Source organism: Podospora pseudopauciseta, chromosome 1 (genome assembly GCF_035222475.1).
Source record: "Podospora pseudopauciseta strain CBS 411.78 chromosome 1, whole genome shotgun sequence".
Lineage (NCBI taxonomy): Eukaryota > Fungi > Ascomycota > Sordariomycetes > Sordariales > Podosporaceae > Podospora > Podospora pseudopauciseta.
In genome coordinates, this window is record NC_085892.1 from 7,265,016 (window position 1) to 7,290,679 (window position 25,664).

At 52.5% G+C, this 25,664-nt stretch overlaps 6 protein-coding genes across 6 annotated transcripts; 1 reads left to right on the forward strand and 5 right to left on the reverse strand.

The window, feature by feature from the left end:
• Window positions 1-661: 661 nt before the first annotated feature.
• DLD1_2 (D-lactate ferricytochrome c oxidoreductase) lies at window positions 662-4,606 on the reverse strand (the record flags this gene model as incomplete). The annotated part of the gene is made up of 4 exons (XM_062908576.1): window positions 2,309-4,606; window positions 1,852-2,254; window positions 858-1,780; window positions 662-733 (listed from the first exon to the last, which is right to left on the reverse strand). The coding sequence occupies exons 1-4, from the start codon at window positions 2,609-2,611 to the stop codon at window positions 662-664; spliced, it is 1,701 nt and encodes a 566-aa protein (XP_062771685.1). The 5' UTR covers window positions 2,612-4,606.
• Window positions 4,607-6,434: 1,828 nt separating this feature from the next.
• Window positions 6,435-6,876, reverse strand: QC763_119920 (uncharacterized protein; the record flags this gene model as incomplete). Its single annotated transcript, XM_062908577.1, is given in 3 exon segments — window positions 6,435-6,451; window positions 6,627-6,687; window positions 6,694-6,876. Coding segments are annotated over 3 exon segments (261 nt in total).
• A 1,174-nt stretch (window positions 6,877-8,050) lies between these two features.
• Window positions 8,051-10,010, reverse strand: RPS4 (40S ribosomal protein S4). Its single transcript, XM_062908578.1, has 3 exons — window positions 9,854-10,010; window positions 9,258-9,680; window positions 8,051-9,052 (listed from the first exon to the last, which is right to left on the reverse strand). Exons 1-3 carry the CDS (start codon window positions 9,865-9,867, stop codon window positions 8,710-8,712), a joined length of 780 nt encoding a protein of 259 aa, XP_062771687.1. The 5' UTR covers window positions 9,868-10,010; the 3' UTR covers window positions 8,051-8,709.
• Window positions 10,011-10,904: 894 nt separating this feature from the next.
• On the reverse strand, window positions 10,905-12,668 carry QC763_119940 (uncharacterized protein; the record flags this gene model as incomplete). The annotated part of the gene is given in 2 exon segments (XM_062908579.1): window positions 10,905-11,963; window positions 11,976-12,668. 2 exon segments carry the CDS (start codon window positions 12,666-12,668, stop codon window positions 10,905-10,907), a joined length of 1,752 nt encoding a protein of 583 aa, XP_062771688.1.
• Window positions 12,669-14,790: 2,122 nt separating this feature from the next.
• CHT2_1 (Chitinase 2) lies at window positions 14,791-18,094 on the reverse strand (the record flags this gene model as incomplete). Its single annotated transcript, XM_062908580.1, is given in 4 exon segments — window positions 14,791-15,688; window positions 15,821-15,880; window positions 15,893-17,492; window positions 17,551-18,094. The coding sequence occupies 4 exon segments, from the start codon at window positions 18,092-18,094 to the stop codon at window positions 14,791-14,793; spliced, it is 3,102 nt and encodes a 1,033-aa protein (XP_062771689.1).
• Window positions 18,095-23,691: 5,597 nt separating this feature from the next.
• QC763_119960 (uncharacterized protein) lies at window positions 23,692-24,498 on the forward strand (the record flags this gene model as incomplete). The annotated part of the gene is made up of 1 exon (XM_062908581.1): window positions 23,692-24,498. One exon carries the CDS (start codon window positions 23,692-23,694, stop codon window positions 24,496-24,498), a length of 807 nt encoding a protein of 268 aa, XP_062771690.1.
• Between the last annotated feature and the right edge of the window lie 1,166 nt (window positions 24,499-25,664).

Sequence of the window (25,664 nt, forward strand, 5' to 3'; positions counted from 1 at the left end):
CAACTTTGAGATTGGATCGTTGTTTCCAGGTCGATAGGAAGGAGCGCATCTGTAAACTACTAGGCAGGTCTTGCAAGGCAGTCACCACCCGTTTGCCTGCGCAGTTTGTGTTGCATAATCTGCAAGTAACCGCTCCTTCTCTTCTCATCTCTCTCTCTCTCTCTCTCTCTCTCTCTCTCAGCCCTGTCAGGCAGTATCAATCTGAATTCCATTGCGATAACATACCTAAATTCACAAAAGCCGCCCGAATCCTTCCTGATATCCCTTCTCTCCAAATTCCCATCTTCGTCTTCTGACACCTAAAAGTGTCCAAGAGCACTCTTCCAGCTCTTGATCCAACCACAGAAACACCTCTGTAAACAAGACCAACATAAAAACACCCCGTTCCAATATAAAACAACAAGCAAGAATAAACAAACTTTTGGGGTCTGCCCACCCAATGCTGAAAGCCCCCATTGACGATTGTGCATCCAACACCTCACCAGCCCGCTTCCATTGCCCCCTATGCTCTTCCACCAAGCCACCAATGTATGCAATGCAGACCCTTCTCCTCTTCGCTATCATCTCCAATGCTCCGTGATCAATGGTCGCCCAATGCCGTATAAAAATGCTCAGAAACATGTTCGTACTCCGTATCTCGTATTCCGTCGATGCATTTTTTCTAGCTTTGCCTGTCAAAGATTTTGCCCGGATTCATAATCCAATTTGGGTCCAACGCCATCTTGATAGCCCTCTGTTGGCAAGTCAGCATCCACATCCATTGAGGCATTCCAAAATATTAAAAAAAAAAAAAAAAAAAAAAAAAAAAAAAAAAAAAAAAAAAAAACAAATAAAAATAAAAAAAAAAAGAAACTCACCATCACCCCCAATGTATCCTCTCCCACCTCCCAAAGCAAGCTCTCCTTCTTGCCCCACCCGATCGAATGCTCTCCCGTACACGTTCCCTCCATCTCCAACGCCCTCTTCACCATATTCTTCACACACGCCTCCACCTTCTTCACCTCAGCCTTGTCCCGCCGATTATAGATAATGCTCTCGTGGAAATTCCCATCCCCAATGTGCCCCAATATACTCGCAAACAATCCCAACTCATCCATCTCCTTCTTGCTCACCTCAATGATATCTGCCAACCGGCTAAATGGCACCGCCACATCCGTGCTCCAGACCTCCTCCCCTTCCTTTCTGAGAGCCAACATACTCCACAGACTCTCCTTCCTCGCGGACCAAAGCAACTTCTGCTCTCTGGCATCCTTCGCAAACTCAAAATTGCTCCCCTTATTCGCCTTTGTGATCTTCTGTACCAGACCAATATTCTCCCTCACTCCTGCCTTTGTCCCAGAAAACTTGAAAAACAGCGTCGGCATCTCCTTCCACACCCTCGGCGCGGTGGCACCACCCATATTGACCACCTTCATCTGCACCTCGTCCATGATCTCCATTGCCGCGACAGGAATGCCCGTTTGCATGACCTCAGCCGCCGCGGAAGCAGCGTCACGAATGGAAGGGAAAGTCACGACCGCTACCGAAAACTCCTCCGGGATGACAGCGAGCTTAAGCGTGGCTTCTGTGACAAGACCCAATGTGCCCTCCGAGCCAACAAACAGACCGTTGAGGTTGTACCCAGCAGAAGACTTGCGCGGACGACGCCGCGTTTTGATCACTGTTCCGTCTGCAAGAACAACAGTCAAGTTGATGACCCAGTCTTTCATCGTGCCGTACTTCACCGCGTTGGTGCCTGAGCAGTTGGTGCCAATCATGCCGCCTATTTTGGCGCTTGGCCCTAGATGGCTGTCAATATCTTTCACATTCAGAAGCAGTGTTGTTTTTGAAGGGGGGAGAGAAATAACTCACCAGGATCAATAGGAAAGAAGAGCCCGCTCTCCATCTTGGCCAGCTGCTCGTTCAAATCCTGCCAGCCAATGCTCGGCTGCACCACCACGTCCATGTCGTTCTTGTTGAACTGGACGATCCTGTCCATGTAGGCAAAGTCGACACTGATGCCCCCGAAAGGTGCCGAGAAGTTGCCCTCGAGACTGGAACCGCCAGAATACGGAATGATTGGGACACGATACTTGTGACAAATGCGAGCGATGGTGGATACCTGCTCTGTAGAGCGCGGGTAGGTCACCGCGACTGGGAGCCCCTCAGGGTTGGAAGTCGACCATTCCGAGTACCCGTGAGCGTGGAGGTCGTCGGGGTCAGTGGATATGATGTCTTCTGCGCCGCCGATTTCTTGTCGGATTTCTCTTAGGGCCTTATCCTTGGTCAGACGCATGACGTGTGAGCTGGATGATTATCAAGAACGTACCTGCTCCATCTCATGCATGCTCGCATACCTAGGATAGGCGTACAAGCTATCAAACAGCATGGTCTTGGGAAGACTCCCATGCCGGAACTCAGACATGCCCCATCCAAACAACCCGGCAGTCGCCGCAACGGCCATGACACCCGAGTACGACCATACTGAAGCTTGCCTAGGCTGTTCACTGCTGCCGGAGGTGGAAGTGCGAGGAATGGCACTTGTGCTGAAGCGTTGTTTGCCTGAGCTGTTCAAGCAAGTGAGAGAGCGGCCAAAGGGCTTGGCTGCCCTCGCAAGACGGGTTGCCGACATGCAGATGTCGCCTTTGAGATTTCGTGGCCCCGTTGTGACCCCTATAGACGCAAAGTGGGTGCCTTTCCGCCAGATTCGCTTCCTTTGGGACGCTTTTATGTCCGGGCCGAATAGGTGCCCTTTGAAAGAGCCTCAACCGAGAGGGTTACCCTTTTGGTGATCACCGAAGGGGCGGGTTGGGTTGCCTGAGTGTGCCAATCAGCCTCAATTCCTTACTGCGCACAAAAGAAACAGAGAAGCAGGTTTGACAATACCTACCGCTTCCCTGATGCGGGTGGTGATGAGGTGACTCTTGAGTGTAGCGACGACTAAAGCCGCATACCATCTGCCACCTTGACAGCAAACTCCACAATGGAGCCTCGTAACGAATCTCGGTGAGGGCGTGATAGGCCAGAGGTGACCGAGGCAAAAAAAAAGAAAAAGGGGGGAGACTGGAAGGTTATGACGACAAGGTACAGAAGAAGGTGGCATATGACGAGACCATAGTGGGCGTCTCCCGAACCAGTGACCTCGGCGAGAAAGATGCGGTGGGTGATATTGGAAAGCAAAGCTGTTGGGTAGGTATCGCCTCTTAATAAGAACGAGTTGCCGCGTCCAGATTTGGATTAAGATGCAGGATCAGGGTGGAGTAACACTTCTCTCCAATCAAGACGAACATGTTTGAACTAGACCAGGTCCAGTAAAGAAGGGGGCTTGTAGTGTGGAAGGGGGGTGGTGGACACTTGACGGTCACTTGGATGGGAGGTATGTAAGAGGTACTACTACTGAGTACGCCTCCCGGTATGTGTGCACACATACATGCCAAAAGACCAAAAGGACGGCAGCGGATCGAGTCACCACAGGCGGTGGGCAGGACCGGTGAGATGGGCGGGGACAACCGCAGGAGCCGGTCCGGCATGGTCAGATACACGGGGCTTTCAGAGGGGAAACAGCCGTAGGTGCATGGGGGGGAGTGCAAAGTGCAAATTACCGAAGGAATATGATGGAGAAGAGAGGTAAGCCAAGGTGCCAGTGGTGGGTGGTGGAAGATGGTTGGATCAAGAGGCTCTCGGACCTGGCACCCAGGTGACTCTCATGCTGGGCAACACTGAACAGGCGGACCGAGTCTGGGCTCGCTCCTGGTTGATCCCATCCAAAAGCAAAACGCAACAGCCGGAGAGCTTCTGCTGTTGTGGTAGCACACATCCCGCTGACAGCTCCCACCCTCGTTTCCTTACTCCGTCACCCGTCCGTGGGGCGGTCGGCCGGCGCGCGCGCGCGTGTGTGTGTGTGTGGTGTGCACGGCAGTGGGGTGGACTTCGAGGTGAGGTGGAGGGAAGAATGGGCACGAGGGAGAAACAGAGATGTGAGAGAAAAATTCTTGCGTTGCATCACTTCGAGATTGTTGTCAGCGGTGGTATTGGTGCTAGTAACGATACGGGAAGAAATACACCGTATCGTAACAGCCGCACCAGTTGCAACCAGTTGACTCGCTGGTTTCCGCATGTTCTTGTTCAGGGTTCAGAAATAGCCCTCTCAGGGATGATCAATGCTGTCGACAACTTGTCGATACATATAAATCCAGGACCCAAGAATAGACGAGGCGAGTGAAGTGGTCGGTATTGTTACGGTACGGCTTCTCAAAATGCATTTTCCGAGAACGGCAAGTGGGGAGGAGTGGTCTAACATCCAACGCCCCGCACCTCTCTGGCTGCTTCTTCAACAAACTACCGCTGGGGAAGCGGGATGCCGGTGACAGACAAGATGGCGATGTGACAAGCAATATGTAGAGGGTAGACGTTGCGGCATGTGGCCCGAGCAAGCCACACGGTGCATCAGATGGACTTCACCGTGCGAAGAAATCTGATACATGTCGTCAGGGTCAATGCCCATCCGATACATTGCAACCCTCCTGAGAAGGTGGTGGTCGTGGATTGAGGCAAAGCACCGATGACCCGTCACACAGTGCAATTGTTTGCGCCTGTTCGCGATTACAGCTACCCCCAGGCGGGCTATAAACGCAGCTAGGTAGCGGATAGAGCACGGCATATCGGGATTCATCTTCCTCAAGCTCTGGTTCTGTGAAATATTGGGCCGTCAGCATGAACATAAATTGCCGAGAGGGTCAGGAGGACAACCCTGACGTTGAATCGGGTGTCTTGGTCTGAATGGCACACACACAACGCCCGTAACACCCTCCGTCATCTCTGCCAGACCGCCATCGCCCAGTGGCTCCGTGGGCGTGGGGAGTCCCCAGTTGGGAGGTGTGTCGACGGCGCGGGAGAGCTTGTCAGAATGGAGTGGTACCTCCAGTACAGATACGGTAATCGGAAAGGGTGTACTGAGAGGTATCCAGGTCAGTCATCGACCCTACCCAGCTGGACTCTACTCACCTCCTGGTCTGCACGAGCGGCTCGATGGCCAGCTCTAAATTCCGGGTAGCTGCAGTGGAACACCTGAGGAAGATCTGTCGAAGGTTTGTTGGGAGAAAAGGGCCCAATCTCGGCCTTCTGTCGTCCGATGCCAAGCCGCGCTGCTGGGTCCTTCTTGCCCCGCTATGAACGTTGTATTTAATACCGGCCGCACCTTGATGGCCAGCGGGTGCCTTAATTGTCATCCAAATTTTGGACACTGGCCCGGAAGCTCATCAGATCTCACATCATGGTGAGGCCATTGTCTGGTATTTTCACTGTTGGATCTTACCACGAAGCGTCGCGACCCTCGGGTTTCCCACCAAAGCAGGCCAAACACATCCAGAGCAGGTGGATTTTTGCTCCCCCGAATCTGGATCGAACCCCAACTCCAGAGAGGGGCTGGTCGACATGCATGTAACCTGGCCCAACCAACCGATCGTCTTTTTCACATCAATGAAACCTACGGGAGCCGTCACCATCAGAGACATTTTCACATGTTGCACAAGACGGCTGTAGGCAAGTCTCGTGCCCTCGTATTGCCTGCCGCGATTACTTTCAGAAGCCTCCTCCATGCTCGTTTCTCCTGCCGCTGATGGTGTTGCCATATGACGCATCTCAGCCTGAACAGACGACACGCAAGACATTGAAAGTGAATGGCAGGCCTGGGTTACTGCCATCCCGTCCTTTATCAACCACCCCCACGCCTGGCCGAAATCCCCTCATCAAGTTTTTGTCAACCCTCCTGTGGCCCTCAGCTCGACTACCAGCCATCTCGGCGCTGCAAGGCACAGAAGCTTGCATCTGGGAGGATTCTCTCGTTTTACAACCTGGCTTGGCCCTGCAACGTGACGGTGAGTGTCCCCCTCCTCTTGACAGAGTACAGTGTACGTACGCGGCTTCCTCGTGGAAGCCAATGAATGGGAGATGTGCACCGGTCCACGTGCCCACCGCTCGCATCGATCCAGCAAAGCTCGACACGAGGCGCTCAAGAAGAGAGTACAGAGGGTGGGGTTCGGGGTTCACCACATGTGTGGGCATTTACGATCAACGATCCCGGGTGCTGCGTCCAAAATCTCCCAGCCTCAAGCCGCGGAGAATCCATCGCGACTGCAAAATCAAGGTCAGGAATGAGAAAGGAAACGAGCGGCGAAGCGGCTTCCGGCAAGCCCTGACCGACTCTTCTGACTTCCGAGATGTGGTGGCGTCTGATCTTGTGAACATAACTGGTCCTCAGCTCCTCAACGAAGCGCTGTCAAGAGCTGCGGTGGAACGTGGTGGCAGGTTAGGGTGAGGCGAGAATCGAAGACAACATGTTGACCGTCAACCCCTGAATAGGTAGCTGTGAGTGCGAAGTTCGCCGCCCCGGGCCGCCAATGACACAGAACATAACAGTCCAACTCCACCACATTCTTGAGCCTTTCGATGTCACGCTACCCGGTGGACAGTCCTGGAAAAGAGGAATGATTCCCTGGTACTTTCTGTCATTTTTGTGGACTAGACGAAGAAGTAATCCCAACGGAGGCGAACGAAGGACCCGGATCCTAGCCATCAGCCAGTCTTCGACCTCAACCAAGGAGGAGAAGGGTCCCACGGAAGCCTCAACATGCAGGTGAAAATCTCACCTTGTCTCGTGACCTCAGTCTGATGTGCAGGCATCGATGCTAAGCCCAAGATCGTCCGCATCTACACCCGGCTCGACCTTTTGTACGTGTGGGGGAGAGGGGACCGTCCATGCAAGCAGCAACAAAACGCAGGCTTAGCCTCCTGTACGGCCTTGAGTCGTTGGCTCGGCCTTTGCCCCTGGATGACACCGCCTGCTTGTTTGCTTTTGCTCCCGGGGGGTAAGCTGTGGTTTTCTAGCTGCTTGATCATGTCTCTTTATTGCTTACTCACGCACAAACAAAATCAACTGGTATAACGCTCGTCGAATCAGCAGGCCGGTCTTATCAAATTGTAATACTTGAGATCCGCACTAACAGGTTGCTCAACATATCTGGGGACTTGCGCAGGCGGACCTGTCAAAAGGCCCAAGGTTCTTTCCCCGCAAAATTGATGATGCTTTTTGCTGTATCACGAGGTACATCCTACGCATATCTTGGGGTACACTAGATGGGCAGTCGGTAACCTTTTGAAGCATGCAGACACATACATGACTTGTGGTAAACTTGGTAAAAAGACGGAAGGCTGTTTCGATTAACAGCGATTTTCAACATCCGAGGGGAATACCCCGAGAAATACACCGCATTCTCGTGGCTTCCGAGCCGGTGAGAAACGATGATCGGTAGAGGTTGAAAAGGGGGTGCTGAAGTGTTACACACTGGACCGTCCAGCACGTCTCGATTCCCACTCTTAATTTTTTTTTTTTTTTGAACTCTCTGGCCATATGTCTTTAGAATCGTTTGCCTTGTTCAAGTCCAGCAGCCTTTGACGACGTCCAAGTCCAAAACCCAGCAAGCAGGGTACTCACATACTCTCGGGTATCACCGGCCCTCCTCTTGCCTTTCCACACCACCCCTCCCATCCTTCCAACTCCTATCTGCCGCCTCGACCGAACCCCCAGGCATCACATCTCATATTTTGAGCATCATGATTTCAAAAGTCACATCGGAGAATCTACAACCCCAACGGTCTCAACAAACTCGGCAACTTTCCACCAGCTTTTGAAAAAAGAGTCTAGCCAGTTCCAGCTTCAACGTCTCATCCCAGACCTCACAGGTTTGATAGTTTCAAGGTGAAGCCCCTATTAACACTCACGATGGTTCTAGTCGACAAGTAGCCCCCTCTCCAAAGTGTTGGAAAATGCCACGGGCAATAAATATACTCAGTCAACCCAGCAGTTAATTCCAAAAAGAAAGCCAAACCAATAACTAACCAAACCCCCTCCCCCCCTTTCCCAAGACACTTCCCCAAGGTTCATCAGACATCATCTCCCGGTGCTTGCAAGAGTGCAAAATGTCAAGAAAACACTTCAGGACAAACCTCCCCAATGAACAGCGTAACCAGAAACCCCCCCAGCCTCCATAATATTCCCCCCCTCAAACGACCACCCCCATCACAAGCACCAATGACCAGGAATCACAAACTTGCGGTAGGCAGACAAACTTGCATGCAAGAAGACGGATCCGGACTCGCTGCAGCAGAGCGGGGGTGTTGCAGTTCTCTCTCCACCAAGGTCCCCTACCCTACCTCCACCTTGCTAAACTCGCGTTTCGGTTTCCTGTATTGCTCCTAGGAAAGAAAAAAACAAAAAAAAAAAAAAATCGTTCGATGTGGCTTGCTGGATGCAGGGGATTCAAGATGTGATGCCTCACCGCCATGACACCACAAGGACACCCACAAGGACACCCACACACTGAAAGATCTGGCCAAGGAAGATGATCCTCCCGCGGGGCAACCCACAGAACATCTACGGGGGTGGGAATGGGGGTCGACACCACCATTGTCTCGTCATCAAAGATAGGGACATGTGGCAATCACATACAGTCACTCACTGGCAGCAGCAAAAATATCTCAGCGGGAGAGCAGTGCAGTTATTGGGGGCCGAATCCTGACCCGGGTGTGGTATCTAGTTAAGCCAGGAGGCTCAATGTGCTGTCATGAGCCTAACCTAAAGTGACATCCGCTAACGCCATCCTTTTTGATCCCAATTCCTGCTGCCCGTTTTCCCGTTGATTCATTAAGCACCAAACCCACTTCTCAGTGAATTTAGTTGCCAAGGGCGCGCTTGCGGTCACGCTCCTCAGCAATGGTGAGCTTGACACCCTTGCCCTTGGGCAGGGAGATCCAGGGCTTGTCCTGGCCAATGACAAAAACGTTGGTCTCACGGGTGGCGAACGAGTTGTCAATAGCATCCTTGAGGTGGACAATGTTGAAACCACCATCGTGACGTTCGCGGTGGGTGATGACACCAACACGACCCATGTTACGACCGCCGGTAACCATGGCGATGGCACCAGTGTCGAACTTGATGAAGTCCTCGATCTTGCCAGTCTCAAGGTTGATCTTGACGGTGTCGTTGACCTTGATCAAGGGGTCGGGGTAGCGGATGCTGTCGAATATCGTCAGCTAAACTGGGGCAGAAATTCAACGTACCAACCGTATAGATCCAGTGCTTGTGTTGGGCCAATCGTGGGGCAGAGTTTCCCCCTCTTCATCGCCACATCATAGTGGAAAGTCTCGAGAGAGAGAGAAATTGCCCGCACGATGTCAACCAAAGCTTGGTCCAACGGCTGATAGATGTCGGAAGAACTCACGTTCTCGCATCATGCGTAACCAAGAATGGGACACCACCACGGCCGAGCTGAACACGCTTGACCTTGCCGAGCTTGTACTTGGACTCCTCGTCACCGATGCGGTGGACGGTGAAGCGACCCTTGGTGTCGTAGACGAGACGGAAGTTCTCGCCAGTCTTCTCGATGCTGATGACGTCCATGAAGCCGGCGGGGTAGGTCATGTCGGTGCGGACCTTGCCGTCAACCTTGACCAGGCGCTGCATGAGGATGGCGCGGGTCTCGCGGAAGTTGAGCGCATACTTGAGTCTGTTGCGGACGAAGACAATCAAGGGCATGCAGTCGCGGAGCTTGTGAGGACCAGCGGATGGGCGAGGCGCATAGACACCGGACAGCTTGTCCAGGAGCCAGTGGCTGGGGGCGCTAAGGCGCTTCTGGTGCTTCTTTCTGTTACCAAAGAGTCAGCATCGCGAGATTTCACGACTGATTGAGTGTAGTCATCGGCGGAGCGTTGACAATCATGAACCACCAATTTCCAAGAACCCGACATCTTTCGACATTGTTTTCTTCGTAACTGGCGATTCGAATCTCAACGAAGGCTGGGGGTCAGGTAGACTTACGGTCCTCTACCCATTTTGGCGGCTGTTGTCGATGTGCTGGTCGAAGGAAAACGGAATCACAGATCGCGAAGTGGGAAGAAGCACCAAATCAATGAAAAATAATTTGTGGCTCGGAAACCCTAGCGAATTTGGTGGGGACAGGAAGCGGTGGAGTTTGGCAGAAAGGCTGGTCTGTGCTCGACGTTCACCTCAGCCCAAGAAGTGGGACCCGCTGTGGCAGCTCTTGCCTGTGCTCTGCCACAGATTGGGGGGTTAGGGTTTTCCGCTGACCATGATTATCACCACCAGAGATGTCGGCAAAGAATCAGCACTAAGAACAGCGAACAACCCTCGATTTATGTTGCAGACCGAGGCACCCTGAATGTACTCAAACTCAATTTCTTTTCCACTCACTACTCCCAGGCTTGATCCCACCAGCAATGACAAGCTCAAGCAAGCAGACAGCTAGCAAAGACTGAACCAAGCCATGGGGATAGTGTAGCTACAAAATGCTAGAACACACGTAGACAAAAAACGAGCCCTAGCCAACCTTTGACCAAAAAGGAAGAACAAATCGAGATGATGCTTTCCGTTCTGTCCAAAGGCAGCCCATAGATTGCTCTCTTCTTCTAAACCTGTAAGTTGTAGTAGTAAGCTGTGATGATATGTTTTGGTTATCTGCCCACAGTAGGATGGTGCCGCCATAAGGGAACCATTGCGTATCCCCAGGACAGATAGATGGTGATATCAAACATCAAACAACAAGCGAGAAACAGAAAGAGGCACGTAGCCAAAAAAAACAAAAAAAAAAACAAAAAAAAAACAAACAAAAAAAAAACCAATCAAAAACAAACAAAAAAACAAACAAACAAACCAACAAAAAAAAACAAAAAACACAAAAGTAAACAGAAACTTTCAGGTGTCTGGTAACGACAGGTATGTATATCCCAATCTATTTCAAGCACAGCAATCCCCCCAAACACCGGACGAAAGACTCCGAAAATGGAAAAAAATGTGACACACACGTGGTGAGAGTTCTGGTCCCACGGCTAGCAACCAACTCGTACCCAGCTCATCTGTTCTGTGGTATGCGAGGATCCGCTGCTGGCGAGGCACTGCTAGACGTGCCATCAGGCCTCATCTGGTCGCCGACCGCCAGGGGGTCGTCCAGTAGCAGCCGCCCAATATTGATTCCCGATCCTCCGGTCTCGTTATTCATATCAAAAACACCAGTGAGACCGGGCAAAGAGTCCGTGGACTCGTAGTAGCTCGAGGCTGTTGTCCATCGCGCCATCTCTTCCTTAGACCCAGATCGGTTCAGCTGTGGCTCTAACGGATTTGTACTGGCAGAAGCTAGCGACTTCTCGATGGTTGTGTTGACTGATGGCTCCAGCAAGTTGTTCCTGCGGCTGGCATCTGCAATCTGGAGAGTGCCCTTTTCGATCTGGTTGTAGACATCTGGATACTTGTTTCTGACTCTGTCACGGAGATCGGTAGGCTGTCGACTGGAGAGGTTGTACTTTGGATCCCGCTGGATCTTGGTCCACGATGGCCCATATTGTTCGAGACCGTGAAGAATCTGCCTGTCATCCTCATCGGTGAACGGCCGTCGTTCCCGACGGTGTGATTTCTTGAAAGGGCCGCAAATTCCAAGCTCGACCAGGTCCTCCATTTTTTTCCTGTGAGCCCTGCTCTTCCTTACTTTGGGTGGCGGGTCCGAGTCTGGCTGTGCTGACGATAATTGCTGTTCTGGTTCGGCAGCCACGACGCCTGGTCGTTCGCCACTCAAGATATCGTCGAGGTGCAGGCCATTCTTGGGTCTCGAAGTGTCACTTGGCGGATTTGGCTCAGACGTCGGGGTCGGGGCATTCCCATTCTTGGAGCGCTTTTTGACCAGCTGCCCTCGCAACTCATCAGGGCAGCATGTTCTGAATCGGTCTTTGAGATCTCCCGCGGACCGGCCGTTGAATTTGAACTCCGGATCCTCCAAGATATTTGTCCACTTCCCGACGCCGTGCTTGCTCACGCCAAGCAGAAGATTATTCGTCTCTTCATCCGTCCACTTTTTCCTCGGTTTTGTCGCCCGCCTCTTCGCCCTCAGTTCAACAATCTTGTCTAGTTCCGAGGGAGTCTGCGGCTGCGACTGCGGCTGCGGCTGCGATATCGGTTGGGGCAGCGGTTGAGCGCGGTGTTGCTGAAGGTGTAAAGGAAGAGATCTTTCTTCAACGCCACCGAAGAGGCCCATGTTTGACGGTTCGCCATGATGATAAGGGTTCGAAGTGATGGGTGGGAAGACAGCGGCATTTGGTGGGGGCTGATGGAGGCCGGCAATGATGGGAGGCACTACGCCCCGTTGAACAAGCTGTGCTGATTTCTGCTTTTTCAGGGGCTGGGGTAGTTGGACAAAGTCGTCCTTGGTTGTAAGTGCGCGATGCCTCTTCTTGTTAGAGCCATCATCCTGAACCTCTTGAACATCGTCGACAATCCTGCGCAGTGAAAAGGGGGAAGGGGCAGCCGGCTCCGGTTCGCCAAGAAGGAGATGAAGGGGGCGGGCCAATGCCGTCAGTTGATTTGGATTGTCGAGAGAGGAAGGGTCTTCGGTCAACGAGCCGATCCCTGGCAGTTGCGTGTTGTTGTTACTGACGATCGAAATCGGCGGTATCAGGTTTGGACCATTTCGATCGCCTCGCTGGCTGACATCTGATTCGAGCGGGGGCAACGAGAGTGATTGCGACTGCTCGACCGAGCCATCCAGGGGCAGGCTTTGGATCGGAGGAAGATCGGGGGTTTGTGAGTTGTTGAGGAGGTGTATTAACCTTGGCTCGATCGTGGCCATCGTGAAGTAATGACCTCGTGGAAGAGGGCATTGGGAAATTTGGAAGAAGGCAAGGCGAACCCAGGGAATTCCAGAGAGAGATGATCGAGAGGATATGTCGCGAGCGAGGTAGGATGACGCGGACGGCGAGATGGACAGGACGAGGGTTCGTACGTGTGTGTAAAACCACGGCAGGACTGTGAGCGAGTGGGAATCCGCATCCGTGGGAATCTAGATTGTAGCTGGAGGTGTTGTCGCAGCGTGTGCAGCAGCTGTGCAGGAAAAAGAAAGACAGGCTGGAAAGCTCGCTGGCGGCGCCTAGCCCCCTAGGTTTTGGACGTGATGGAAATCGGGTTGTGATCTAGACCACGCGCGAGGATGAGACATTCCTGCAGCTCTGGTTAGCTTTCGGTTGTGGGTACCTCAGCACTGCTCAGCTCGGCCCTGCTTGGCACCCAGCCCGCCAGAGTGGGTTGGAGGGAAGCCTTCTAGCACGTAGCACTAAAGTAGTGCCCGGCGCCTTCAACGACAACGGGGTCTGCCACTTTCTGCCTTTGCCCGGCCGCGGAATATAGAATTCCAGAACACGTGGAGTTGGGTGTCACAGCACACAGGGAAGCCTATCAGATAGCATGGAAGCTTCAGTCAAAAGCTGAAAAGACATGCCAGAGGCCCAATATTTCCATCACGGGAACGCGGGGGAGGGCAGCCTGCCGATGTGGGTGGCTGAGGTACCACCTTAGCAGTCAACATCTACCATCTGCCAGAGAGCCGATCACCAACCGCCACACCAGCCGTGTCCATCTCCGTCGATATCTCTTGGCCTCTCATTCCCCAGACAGGCATTTTGCCAAAGTTCCCGCTTTCCTGACCGACAGTTCATTCAGCTAGGGGGGCAGCAGGCAAACTTTCTTTTGGACGGCTTACCACTCCCCCGGGTTCCCAAACGAGTAAATGAAACCGGCCGACAACCCCATCTCCAATAGCACCCCCCTATTTTTCTTGCTCTTTTGATGTGACAAATCACTGGACCGCCAACATCCAATCGAGTGGCCTCTCAGCTTTGCATTCCCCATCCCCCACTCATTCTTGCGGGGGGGCACTTTGCGGACAAGAAAGCCAAGGCCTGCTAACAGTGCAGCCGCCGCTGTTTATGCCTCGTATGCCCTGGTCATGAAAACATCAGATCAGTCATCGGATCAGGTTCCTACCAACCCCATGACCGCCCCGAAAACCTGCATCGAAGCCTTCAAAGCCTCAGTCTTCTTTCCACTGTTAGCCACCTCGATCAACTCTTCCAAACCACAACATATGCCTGGCTTTGTAATCCATCTTCGATCCCCAGGAAATCGGGAGAAACCAATCCCCAAAACCCAGGACCCCCCAAGCCACACACCCATCAACCGAGCCGATATCCGTCGGTGTACACGCTGACACACCCGCAGTGAAATAACGCCACCACCATTAGTCGTCCAACCCAACCACGTGTGCCGTGTCCCATTTTCTAGGAACAAAAGAAAAGAGAGGGAAAAAAAACCTTTCAAAAGTGTTTCACAACAGTCGGCCATCAGCAGCCAGTGTGGGGATCATGACCATGTCATTGGCTGGAAGATGCCGTCGAATGTCTTTCAAGTTTTCTGTTCACCGAGAGAAGAGTGGAGCACGACATGAACACCTTTTTATGTGATGCAGCAACATGTACGGCATGAGAGGGAGGGCAGGTCATGTTATGATGATGGGGGTTGTAGATGGGAATATGCCTGGTTCGCGAACCTCATCATTCTTCCAGAGGCCTAGAAAGTGATACCACCTAGGTATCCCTTGCTTCGTTCTTTTGGCTGGGTGACAAACCTGGATCTTGGAGAGGGAATCAATCAATTCTGGTATACAATCAGCCTTTGTGGAAGGTTTTGAGCAAATGTAGACATTCCGATGCATTGACACAACCAAAACGGCAAAGTTAACAACCACAGCAAAAAATGGGTTTGAACAACCTCAATCTAGTCAACTGATACTATTCTACCCCTTGAACATCCGCAACCACTCACCCCAAAGCCTACATAGATACAACGTGGAGTAAACGAAAAAAAATTATATTCATGCAAGCTATCGTTCAACAAAAGAAACCCCCCCATTTCACCCCTTAGAAAGCCAAGACAAGGGCAGCAGCAATAACACCTCCCAAAACAACCCCATTCCTCCCCGCCCCAGCAGTCACGGGCTGCTGCGTAGCTGAAGCAATAGGCTTGACATACCCACTGCTGTAAGGGAATCCACCCGAGGGCGTAGGCTTGACAACAACTCCCTCGTCACCACCGGCAGGCTTGGAAGTAGCAGTGACATCAGGCTTGGGCACGGTGATGATAGTAGTCAACTGCTGGACGAAGGTCGTGGTGGAGGTCGTCGTTTCCTCCTCAGCAGGGACATCAGTAATAACCTTGATTGCTGGCTTGGAGCTAGTCTCCACGCCTGGAACAGCGGGGACAGGAGTGGAAGTGGCCTCCGCCTCGGAGATAGGGCAGACAGTTGTTCCGATTGGGACGACGACAGTGGTGGTGCTACCCGCCGGGCAGTTCGTCACGGTGGGAGCACACGAGGTGAGGGTGAGGGTCTTGGTGGAGTAGATGGTTGAGGTGGTGTAACCCGCGGGCAGGGAGGAGGAAGAGGTGATGACGGGAGCGTCGGTCGTGGTGACGGGGCAGATGGTGGTGCCGATGGCGATGGTCTTGGTCACGACGCGGCCGGGGCAGGAGGTGACAGAGGGCTCGCACGAGGTCACGGTGAAGGTGGTGGTGGAGTAGATGGTGGAGGTGGTGAAGCTCTCCGAGGGTGTGATGACGGGGCCGTCAGTGGTGGTCTCGCTGGCGGGAAGAGTCTCTGTCTCGCTAGCAATAACAGACCCGGTCTCGCTAGCGGTAGCGCTCTCGATGCTAGACTCTGTCTCGCTGGCAATAACAGACCCGGTTTCGCTGGCTGTAACGGTCTCAATCGCAGACTCGGTCTCGCTGGCAGTGACGGTCTCAGTGACGGCCTCGGTCTCGCTGGCGGTAACGGTCTCAGTCACACTGACAACAGCAGACTCAGTTTCGCTGGCGGTGGCGGTCTCAGTGACGGCCTCGGTCTCGCTGGCAGTAACGGTCTCAGTCACACTGACAACAGCAGACTCAGTTTCGCTGGCGGTGGCGGTCTCAGTAACGGCCTCGGTCTCGCTGGCGGTAGCGGTCTCAGTCACACTGACAACAGCAGACTCAGTTTCGCTGGCGGTGGCGGTCTCAGTAACGGCCTCGGTCTCGCTGGCGGTAGCGGTCTCAGTCACACTGACAACAGCAGACTCGGTCTCGCTAGCGGTGGCAGTGGCAGTCTCGGTGGTCTCCTCATCCTCGCAGTAGCTTTCAGTCTCAGTGGCAGTCTCGCTAACAGTAGTAACCTCAGTCTCGCTAGCGGTCAGAGTAGCACTGGCGGTGATGGTCTCGGCTTCGCTGGCAGTAGCAGACTCGGTAGCAGACTCGGTCGCAGTGACGGTCTCTGTTCCACTCGCAGTCTCGGTGGCGGTGGCAGTCTCGCTGGTGGTGGTCTCGTCATCCTCGCAATAGCTCTCAGTCTCGCTGGCAGTCTCGGTGGCAGTGGCAGACTCGGTGAGAGTAGGGCTGGTGGTAATGGTCTCAGTCTCGGTGACAGTGGCGGACTCGGTGACAGACTCGGTGGCAGACTCAGTGACAGACTCGGTGGCAGACTCAGCGGTGCTGGACTCGGTAGAGATGGTGCTTGTGGTGGTCGGGATGATATCGGTCACGGTCACACTCTCAGTCTCAGTACTGGTAAAATCCTCAGTGTAGGTGATGCCAGTAGGCTCAGCAGAGGTTTCAACGGTTGTGGTGGTGATGTCAGGCTCGTTGGCGGTGATGGTCTCAGTCTCGGTGACGGTCTCGCTGGCAGTGGCAGACTCAGTGGCAGACTCGGTAGAGATGGTGCTGGACTCGGTAGAGGTGGCGCTGGTCTCGGTAGAGGTGGCGCTGGTCTCGGTAGAGGAGACGGTAGTACTGCTGGTCTCGGTGGAGGAGATGGTAGTGCTGACAGTGGTGCTGCTCACAGTGGTGGAAGAAGTGGTGCTCAAGATGGTGGAGCTGGAGCTGGTAGGCTTGGGGATACCACGCTTGATGCAAAGTTTCTGCCCAAGTCCGAGGATGTTGCAGTTGAGACCAGGATTGAAGGCATTGAGATCGCTGAGATCAATACCGGCACGGGCAGCAATCTGATAGCAGTAGTCACCAGACTTGACACTATACTCACGCACGCAAGCGGTCGGTGTGGGAGCCGGGGGCGTGACGGTGTGGGTGTAGCCACCCAAAAGGCTTCGAGCATACTGGTAGTAGTTCAATCCAGCTGGGCTGGAGCCTGAAACGATGTTTCTCGCGCCATAGGTGGCATCATAGATCATGACACCACCAAACGCAGCCCTGCCCTTGAACTTGTTGATGACAGTTCGGAGGTTGGTGGGCGTGAGGTAGCCACTCGCCTCACCGTTTTGAACAGCATTGGTACTTCCAGGCAATCCAATGAAAATCTTTGCACCACTGCTGGCGGTCGATTGGAGATGCGAGGCCCAAGCGTCAAAGTTGTTGTTGGTGACGCCATGGCATCCTGGGTTGTTGTAAAACTGGACGAACAGAAGGTCAAACTTGCTGTTCTTGATGATGTGCTTCATCTTGTAATACGGATCGTTCAGAGGGCATTCGGGAGCGGCGGTAATCAGGAACTGGCGGTTGTTTGGGTTGAGTTGTGGTGTCGCCATGAACTGGCGCAGACTGCTAATCATGGCGATATAGCCCTTTGACTGGTTTGCGTCTTCATGAAACTGTTAGCCAATCACGGCGCTATCATGAGCAGTCAAGGTTAAGCTTACCGTAGCTCTTCTCGATATCGAAGTCAAACCCATCAAAGACGAAGTTCTCCTCGCCCTCTTCGGCATTGAGGTAGTAATCATCAAACGGTCTTGGGACGATGGAGCCGGCGATGCGAGGACCGAAGGCTTGCCACACGAACAAGGCAAAGCGACGTCCTTCGGCTTCGTTGCTGAGGTCGTAGTTGGCGGTCGTCTTCCACTCTCCACCAATGGAGAGAAGGACCTTCTTGCCCTTCTTTTGGCAGTATCTGATGTCGGCAGCGATCTTTCCGCAGTCGGACTGGACGTTGGTGTTGGCACCGTTGTACTTGTAGTACACGCCATCGCAGTGGCTTCCAAAGTTGGTACCCGGCCAGTTGGCTCCCGAGGGGTCCTGGGAGGGGGACTTGTTGAGGAAACCAACGGTAACATAGTCGAATCCAGAAGCATCACAGAAGGTGGAAAGCCTTGAGCCGGCGGTCTGACCCCAGTAGACATTGACTTCGGGAGCAGCAAAAGCGGGAGCCGCGGCCAGGGCGGCAACGACGAGAGTCTTGGTGAACATTATGGAGGTTGACGGAATATTAATAACACGGGGTATGTGTGTAAACAAAAAGAGCGTCTGGTCAACGATGACCGTAGTAGTAATGAGTGGATGGTGCTGCGATAGCACAACGAAAGGACGCAAACAAGATGTTTGCACGGCTGAAAGAGCACGCCGCCGTCGAGAGTTGACTTGGAGAGGACCAAGAGACGTGAAGGGCGAGAACCTTCGCCCAAAGTGGGCGGCGCGCCCTTTTTGATGCCTCCTGCTTCCCAACTCGGCATGGCTCCAGGATCGTGGGATTCCTCCTGCATCAACCTTCCGTCACCCAACGCTCGGTTCAGATCTGGCGCTCTCAGCCAGTTGTCCGGGTCGGCCTCCGCGTGTGAGGACAGGTGCAAGGAATAGTGTGTGGGTGGGAAATGAGCACATGCATGGCAACCCTACCCCGATCCCAGGCGCGCGCTGTCAGCGATACATCGTGGACGTCTGCCCTCGATGCGGTGATACAATACTGGAGAGCCATAATTATGCCCCCAGAGCCTGGTCACCATCGTTGACGGATGAGAAGAACAGAATGATCCTGTGTCAACATTATTAGCTTCCGGCCGTCCAACATACTCTGTCCCTCTTGAACTCCCCAGATGATCATCTCCATACCTGTTGCCCCCAAGATGCGGGCATATTGTGTACCTGCTTTTCACTGGCAGGTTCTTGCTTGGTCGATTTCAATAATGTGCCCCAAAACAGCAGGAGCCCCTGCCAAGAAGATGTTGGGTTCTGCATATGTGCGGGGACAGCAGCCGTGACCCCGGCTTGAGCGCAACACCATGCCAAAAGCAGATGGAATTCCTTGGGTGTGCTGCTGCGAGGGCCTTGTGCTCCTTACCGGGCTGACTCAACGTGTTAGCGCCGGTCTGGAAAAACCCTCGTTGGTCACTGAGCAAAAGACTATTTGGGAGTAATATGAGGGAGGGGACCGAAGGGATGCCGAAATTCCTGTCTTCTCAGAAACCCACGCTGCGGTGCCTGACGATCAAGAGACTCCTGGTATTTTCCACCATTCGATCTTTGATACCTGTCTTGTCTCCGACTCTTCTGGTGGTTTTTGGGGTTCCTTAGTAAGTGAGGCTCTGCGCTGATCGCCGCGGCCAGCCTGGGAGCCTCGCGCGTGGAGTCCACCATTGAAGAACCGAGAGAGCTTGACCATCTTGGCGAGCACAGACCGGATCCTTTTCTAACCTCATATCAACTCGACCAATACCATGATACCGTGAAAAATAAAAGGAAACCTCCAATCTGGGGCATCGACATCTCAGGATCGCGGTTCAAAAACCCGATGATGGGTGAGGGAAGATGGCATTTTCATGTCAGGTACCCGGCCGTCAGACGTTGGTGGCTTCTCCAGCTGCAGCCCGTATTTTTGTGGAACCCCTCAGAGACGGATAGCGCGTCCGGTGCAGCCGCCAAATCCTGCAGCCACCTCTCATCACCACCGGGCTACCCGTCCCGAAAGTGTGAACGCCCCTGCATTCCTTCTGCCCCCCATCATCATGCCATCTCGGCCCTGGCGCAAGACTTCACGTTGCACAGATTTGATAATAAAACCGCAATTAAGGCTGTCATTGAAAGCGCCGCAAACCCGCCAAGCGAGCCTGGTGGAAGGATGTGCTGAAAATAGCCTCTTTCTCTTCCGGGTAAACCGGTAGCGAAGCGTGCTGAAATCTCCGGACTCTGACCGCGATGCTGTTTTGACACCACCTTTTGACAGCTGGCCAATGGCCACTTGTGCGCAGTCCCCCAGTAACAAACACAAGTCCCCGACATTTTAAAGCACCTGGCAAAATGGACGAGCCGGAGATGTCTCTTCAAGGCCGAGACCGCAAAAGTTCTCGACCCTGGAGTATGCCTCGGTCCCCGTCCGAGCACGTCGAGCCTTGGACCTCGCTGCCCAAGGTGGAGCAGAGATAGGGGTGCTGGAACAACGGGAATGTGACAGAGCTTTCGGTGTACAAACGTCATGTTTCCTGGTGCTGTTGAGCTGGTAGCAATGATAGACATGAGGAGCTCGATCTTACAGAGTAAATCAAGACGGGCACGATTTGCCTTTATCGGGACGTCGTCCTCCCAAATAATAAATGTGTTCCTAGGACACATGCTGGCAGTCACCCTAAATCCTCAACTCGTTTAGTCCAAATCTATGATGATAAGAAAAAGGAGGGAAAAGCCAGCACCGGGTGCCCCGATGCCAGAACGCAGAATGTCCAATGTAAAAGCCTCGAATAAAACCGAGTAAGGTAGTCCCAATTTCATAGTGTTGGCCTGCAGAATTTCGTCTGTGGCCCTGTTCTCTAGATGACAAGCGAAGCTATCACAGCAGCCGCTTGAAGCGTTGTTAGTTAGGTGGCCGCGTAATGCTTTCTTTGTCGGAAAGACGTCCATGCCTAGCGGGAAGAGACTCTCTCTCTAGAAGATCGGCACCACGATATCGAACAGCAGCCAGATCCTCTTACTCCTGTTGTTATATGTATAGACCTTGGAGCACCTTCCTCAAGACCTGAAGCCTGAGCCATGCTTGGACCACCAGGAGGCTATCCTCCGGGACCGACTCACCTCACCCGCCGCCCTCCCCCACCTGCCCTTAATAAGAGCAAGCTCGACAGCTCCTTCCAACAAAATTCTGTACAGTCATCACAGTGTTTGGTCAGGTGGTCTGGTGCCTTGCTCTGTAAACACCACCACTCAGGTTCAAAACACTGCAGGTTCAACCCCTGTAGCGGGCGCTCTCTGCAGTAATCGCCGATTTCCTGGTTGCTTGACTCCTATGTTCGTTCACTCTGTAGGCCGCGCTGGGGGATAGTGGGTTCGGGGGATAGATCAGACCGGTGATTCTCTCTTTTTCTTTTTTTCTTTTTTTCCTTTTCTCTTTTTTTTTTCTTTTTCTTTTTTTTGGGGGGTATTTTCTTTTCTCTTTTGTCTATAGCTTCGACTTTTCTTGGAGGTTTTCTGTCTCTCTGAATTGTCATCCGACTTAATGTTCTCTTCCATGTTGGACAACTTGGAATACAGTGGCTATAGCTCCAGCTATCTGTTCGACTTCGTCCCAACCAACTTGCGCATATCCGTCATGAAAGGCCTTTGCCAGTCAGGTACTTTAGGCTTGCCTTTAACATTGCATATCAACCAAATGAAAAATATTGTTCGGGATTTAGTTCTTGATCAGACGCCTTGCGTTGCCTGTGTGTACTTGGCTAATCTAGTCTTGAAGACCCAATACCTTGTGATCTGTTTACCTTATCACCCTTCGCGATAAATCTCCGTAAAATCCCCATACGATGATGGGCATTGGTTGAGAGACATACTCTTCAGAATTTGGCAGTTTGAATGAGATTCGCGGTAGTCAATCACTAAGGTGACACGCAAATCCTATGCCTACAAGACACCTCGCAACGGGACTTCGAGATCGAGAATATTTTGCAAATATAGAATGTTCTGTCGCATGGTTGTCTTGCTGCGGATGCAAGCTATCGGGATGTTCACCTGGCACCCTAAAATTGATTTATGTTCTGACTTCGAGTCGAGGTCTTGTTCACGCCGTATTTACCTCAACGGCAGCTTGGGTGTGATGCTTCAACACCAACTCAACTTTGACTTAGAATAGACGTTCCGATGAGACCTGTATTATGGGCGACTACCAAGTAGTTGTAGCAGTCTCGGAGTTTTATATTGGTTCCCGCAGAAGTCGAAATGCTTTGGACTACAGAAGACAGGAAGAGAACACCCTGTGCTGTAGGTAGCAAGTCCTTATGTGTATCCAGCTCTGGCGCTTGAATATAGTTCTCTATCGCCTCTTGAGGAATTTCGCTGCTGGTTGAGTGCATTTTCTTAAATCCCTCGAACCTTCTGGGCATTTGTCTGGAGAGAAGCTCATATATGTCTCGCCTATCCTGTGGCGTGCGAGCCATCTCACATGGTCACGGGCAGAGAGATAGGTTACATCGTCCAACGCAAGAACAGCTCAGCACAAACAGACGTCACTAGGCCCAGGGCCCAGCAGATGGCAGAACGTGTGCATGTCGGCATACGATCAGTGATGTGACACTGTCTCTCACCCCAAACAATCTCATGAGACTCAAAACCAAGGTCGGAGAAACTTTGCGAGATAAGAAATTGCAGAAAACGCCGCTTGCGCCATAGGGCTCCATTCTGGGGTTCGATATTGCAGAGGTGTTGTCGAGTGACGGACGTGAACTGGTTTTCGTCCAAACTGCCAAGAGGGGTAGATGGGATGACGGCAGACCGTGGCATCCGAGACCAGGAAAGCCCTGGTACCACGACGACCCTGAAAACAACGACCAGCAAGCACCAAAACACCACGGTCGATCCCAGCTCGCCATTCCAAGGCGTGAGGTGATCGTCATAGGAAAACAGCAAACACAGCTTCATGCGGCCAAGGGTCTGTAGGGTCGAGTCCCCGATCTTGATTCCCCCGCATAAACAACAGCACCGGTGGTCAGTCATCCCTCGTCGCCCTGTCAAACTAGCCACTAGCTAGCGAACTGGACAGTTTATTTTTGGTGGATCAGATGGGATGCCCGGCATTGGGCGGGGAATCTCTAACGGCGCTCGCTCGGCAGTTTCTTGTTCTTTGAAATTCTCTTGCAGATGGCAAACAAGCGCTAGTAAAAACGGCGAGAAGTCTTTCTTTTGCCCCTTTAGATAGTCTCACAGCAGTTTTCTTGTGGTACAGTCTGCATGGCCGATGTATGGCATCGCAGCAAATTTGTTGGGGCACTGGCAAATGGTCGGGTTCAGTGGCTGTGCGACGTCGGTTGTTCCCCTGAAGAAACGGCCCCGGCCAATCATGTGCTGCGGAAGTGGCTCGCGGCGGCTGGGCTGGCTTGAAGGGCGCCACATTGAACCAATACGATGGACGAATATCGCAAAGCTGCATAGTAACAGAATCTCTTGCTGCACGGGAGAAGAGGACTTTGTTATGATCTATGCTGTTGGTGAGGCTTTGAAAATGAATGCTTTCTTTCCGATTACCGTCACCTGATCTGATTGCCGTTTCGCGTTGGTTGCTGATGTGAGGTCGTGTTGATGTGGAGGCCACCTGCCTGTCCGGTCCAGTGGGGGGGTGATACGAAGAACGAAAGGAGGCCCGCCTCCCGAAGAAGCAACCCCTGTCATCATTTTGCGGGACTCTGGGCCCTCCGTGCAACCTGCTGAACAAGGTGCTGCTCACAACTTTTCCCGTCCTCTTCCAATCTCAAATTCATTCGCTTCCCCTTTCGTTTTCACCCACGCTCGTTTCTACCACGTTTTACCACGTTATTTCTAATTCGGCACGTACGCACGCCGCTCCTACAAAGCTTGGTCGAGATATCAGGATAACTGGGTCACACGGGCCTTTCATTTCGCCCACATTAGACGGCTTTGTAACGGTTCCTGTCGCGCCTTGGCCATCTCATTCGAAACAGTCACCTCGCACGAGACCAATTTCGAAAGGACACAACATCGCTGGGAGACCGACGATATTGTAGCAGAAGCGGGTTTTTATTTTGGTAAAAGAACAAAGACTAGGTGTCTGACTGTCACGGACTCAACCAGCCACGATGCATATCAGAAAAGCCCTTCAACTATTCGTTTTGGGGTTGTCGGCCGCCTCTGTCGCCGAAGCTACGTTTGTGAGCCCAAGACTCGCCCGACATGAAAGAGCTCTCCAGCGAAGACAAGACGATGGCGGCGATGCGCCACCCAACTCTGCCTCTGACCCTGCCGACGAACCACCGGCGCCATCGACGTCAGATGCCCCAGTGACAACACCAAGCACTAGCTCAACAACACCACCACCACCCGTCACATCATCAACCCCGCCGCCTCCTGAGGAAACTTCCATTTCGGTCACTTCCAGCACCACGACGACGACAACCCCTCGGCCAGGCAACTCTGTCTCTTCCTCCTCCACATCGTCGACCACCGCCCCGCCAGACCCCGACACAAGCGATGAGCCCACCACCCACGTCCAGACCATCACCAGAACCATCGTGACTACTAATCCCGATGGTCAGGAAACGACGGTCATCGATGAAGTTGTGACTACCTCGACCTCGGTACCACTGCCAAACGGAGGTGGCGGTAATGGCGGCGACACGGGTATGTCCACAACGACGCGCAACACGGTGATCGGCGTGGTGGTCGGTGTCGGCGGCGCTGTTATTTTGGCTGGTCTGGGTTTTGTTGCCTGGAGGATTTGGGGCAAGAAGAAGCAGCAGGAGGAGCAAGACACCTTGATGGACGATTACAGCGCGGTTGGCGAGAAGCCAGACACGATTGGATCGACCAGCACACGCACTCCCTTCCAGAGCACACTCGAGAGCTACCACGCGCCAACACATGTCAACACAGCATCGAATTTCTAACGTGCTCTTCTCACGGCCATTTTCTTACCTGTCGATAATTCTGCCATTTATGGGAAGCCTCCCGGAGTTTTTTTTTTTTTTTAACGGTTGCAACAACTACAACATCATCACTACTTTGCATGCTCAGTGGACAAGGACGATTGTTTTCTCGTCCTCGCCGCTTGAAACGAAACCCAATGTGTATCATGGTGGAGGACTAGACAATGTGTTGTTTCGCTCAGGAGCTCATCACAAGAAGCGTTTTGCCCTTTTTTCTCTCTATCGGGTGGTTGGTTCTGGTCAGCATAGATTGGGAATTTGTCCTCGGCGTGTGGCTGAGGGAGGCTTGTTTATTCGTTACTCTCCTTTTACATTATTATCTTTGTTTATTCCCCATCCTCAAAAAGTAACGACATGGCGTTGAGAAAGAGAAGTTACCGTTTAATACCAATATCGACTACCTACCTTCCTACCATCTACACTAGTAAAAAATATGAAAATCTCGGTTCTCGAAGCTTTTTGAGATGAAGAGATGGACGAAGTGAAGCCGGAAGAGGAGCTTATAACTCCCCGTTTCATTCAAACTTGTGAAATGCCAGAAATTGTCGGTTGAGAACTAGTGTGCGAACTTTGTCTGAATGGCAGGTGTCACTCTCATCTGATCTTGGGATTTGGTTTGGTATCGAGTCGGGAGCTTTGAAGCCGGCGCTGGCGCAAATTCCGGGGGCGATGACGGCATTGGTGATGCAAGGGGCATTTCTCTCGAACTTCATTCAAGATTTTTGCGTCATGGGAGATCACGTGCATCGTTCTTCTCGGGCGAAAAGCTCTTGATTGACGGGTGGTGTGCTCAAGCCTCGTGGTAAATCATGGCTGTCTCAGACAGGTTTCAGGGTGACTTTTTCTGTGGGAATAGCTCCATGCGCAGAAACGGGGATTAGGTTGGGGTTAGACAGCGCGGGGTAGACATGCTGTCGTGGTTTAAGTTTAATATCTGTTGAGGCTCGTCTTTTACCATCAAAACCTGGGGTTTTTGATATTGTTGTTGTGTATTTTTGAAGGGTTCACTTCGTCCTCTCTTTTTGATATTGTCAGTTCGTCCATCCAGGTGATGGTAGGTGGTCTAGTTCTTCAATTCTGAATAGCATTTTTTTTTTCTTTTTTTTTGATCAACGGCATTTCTTTGA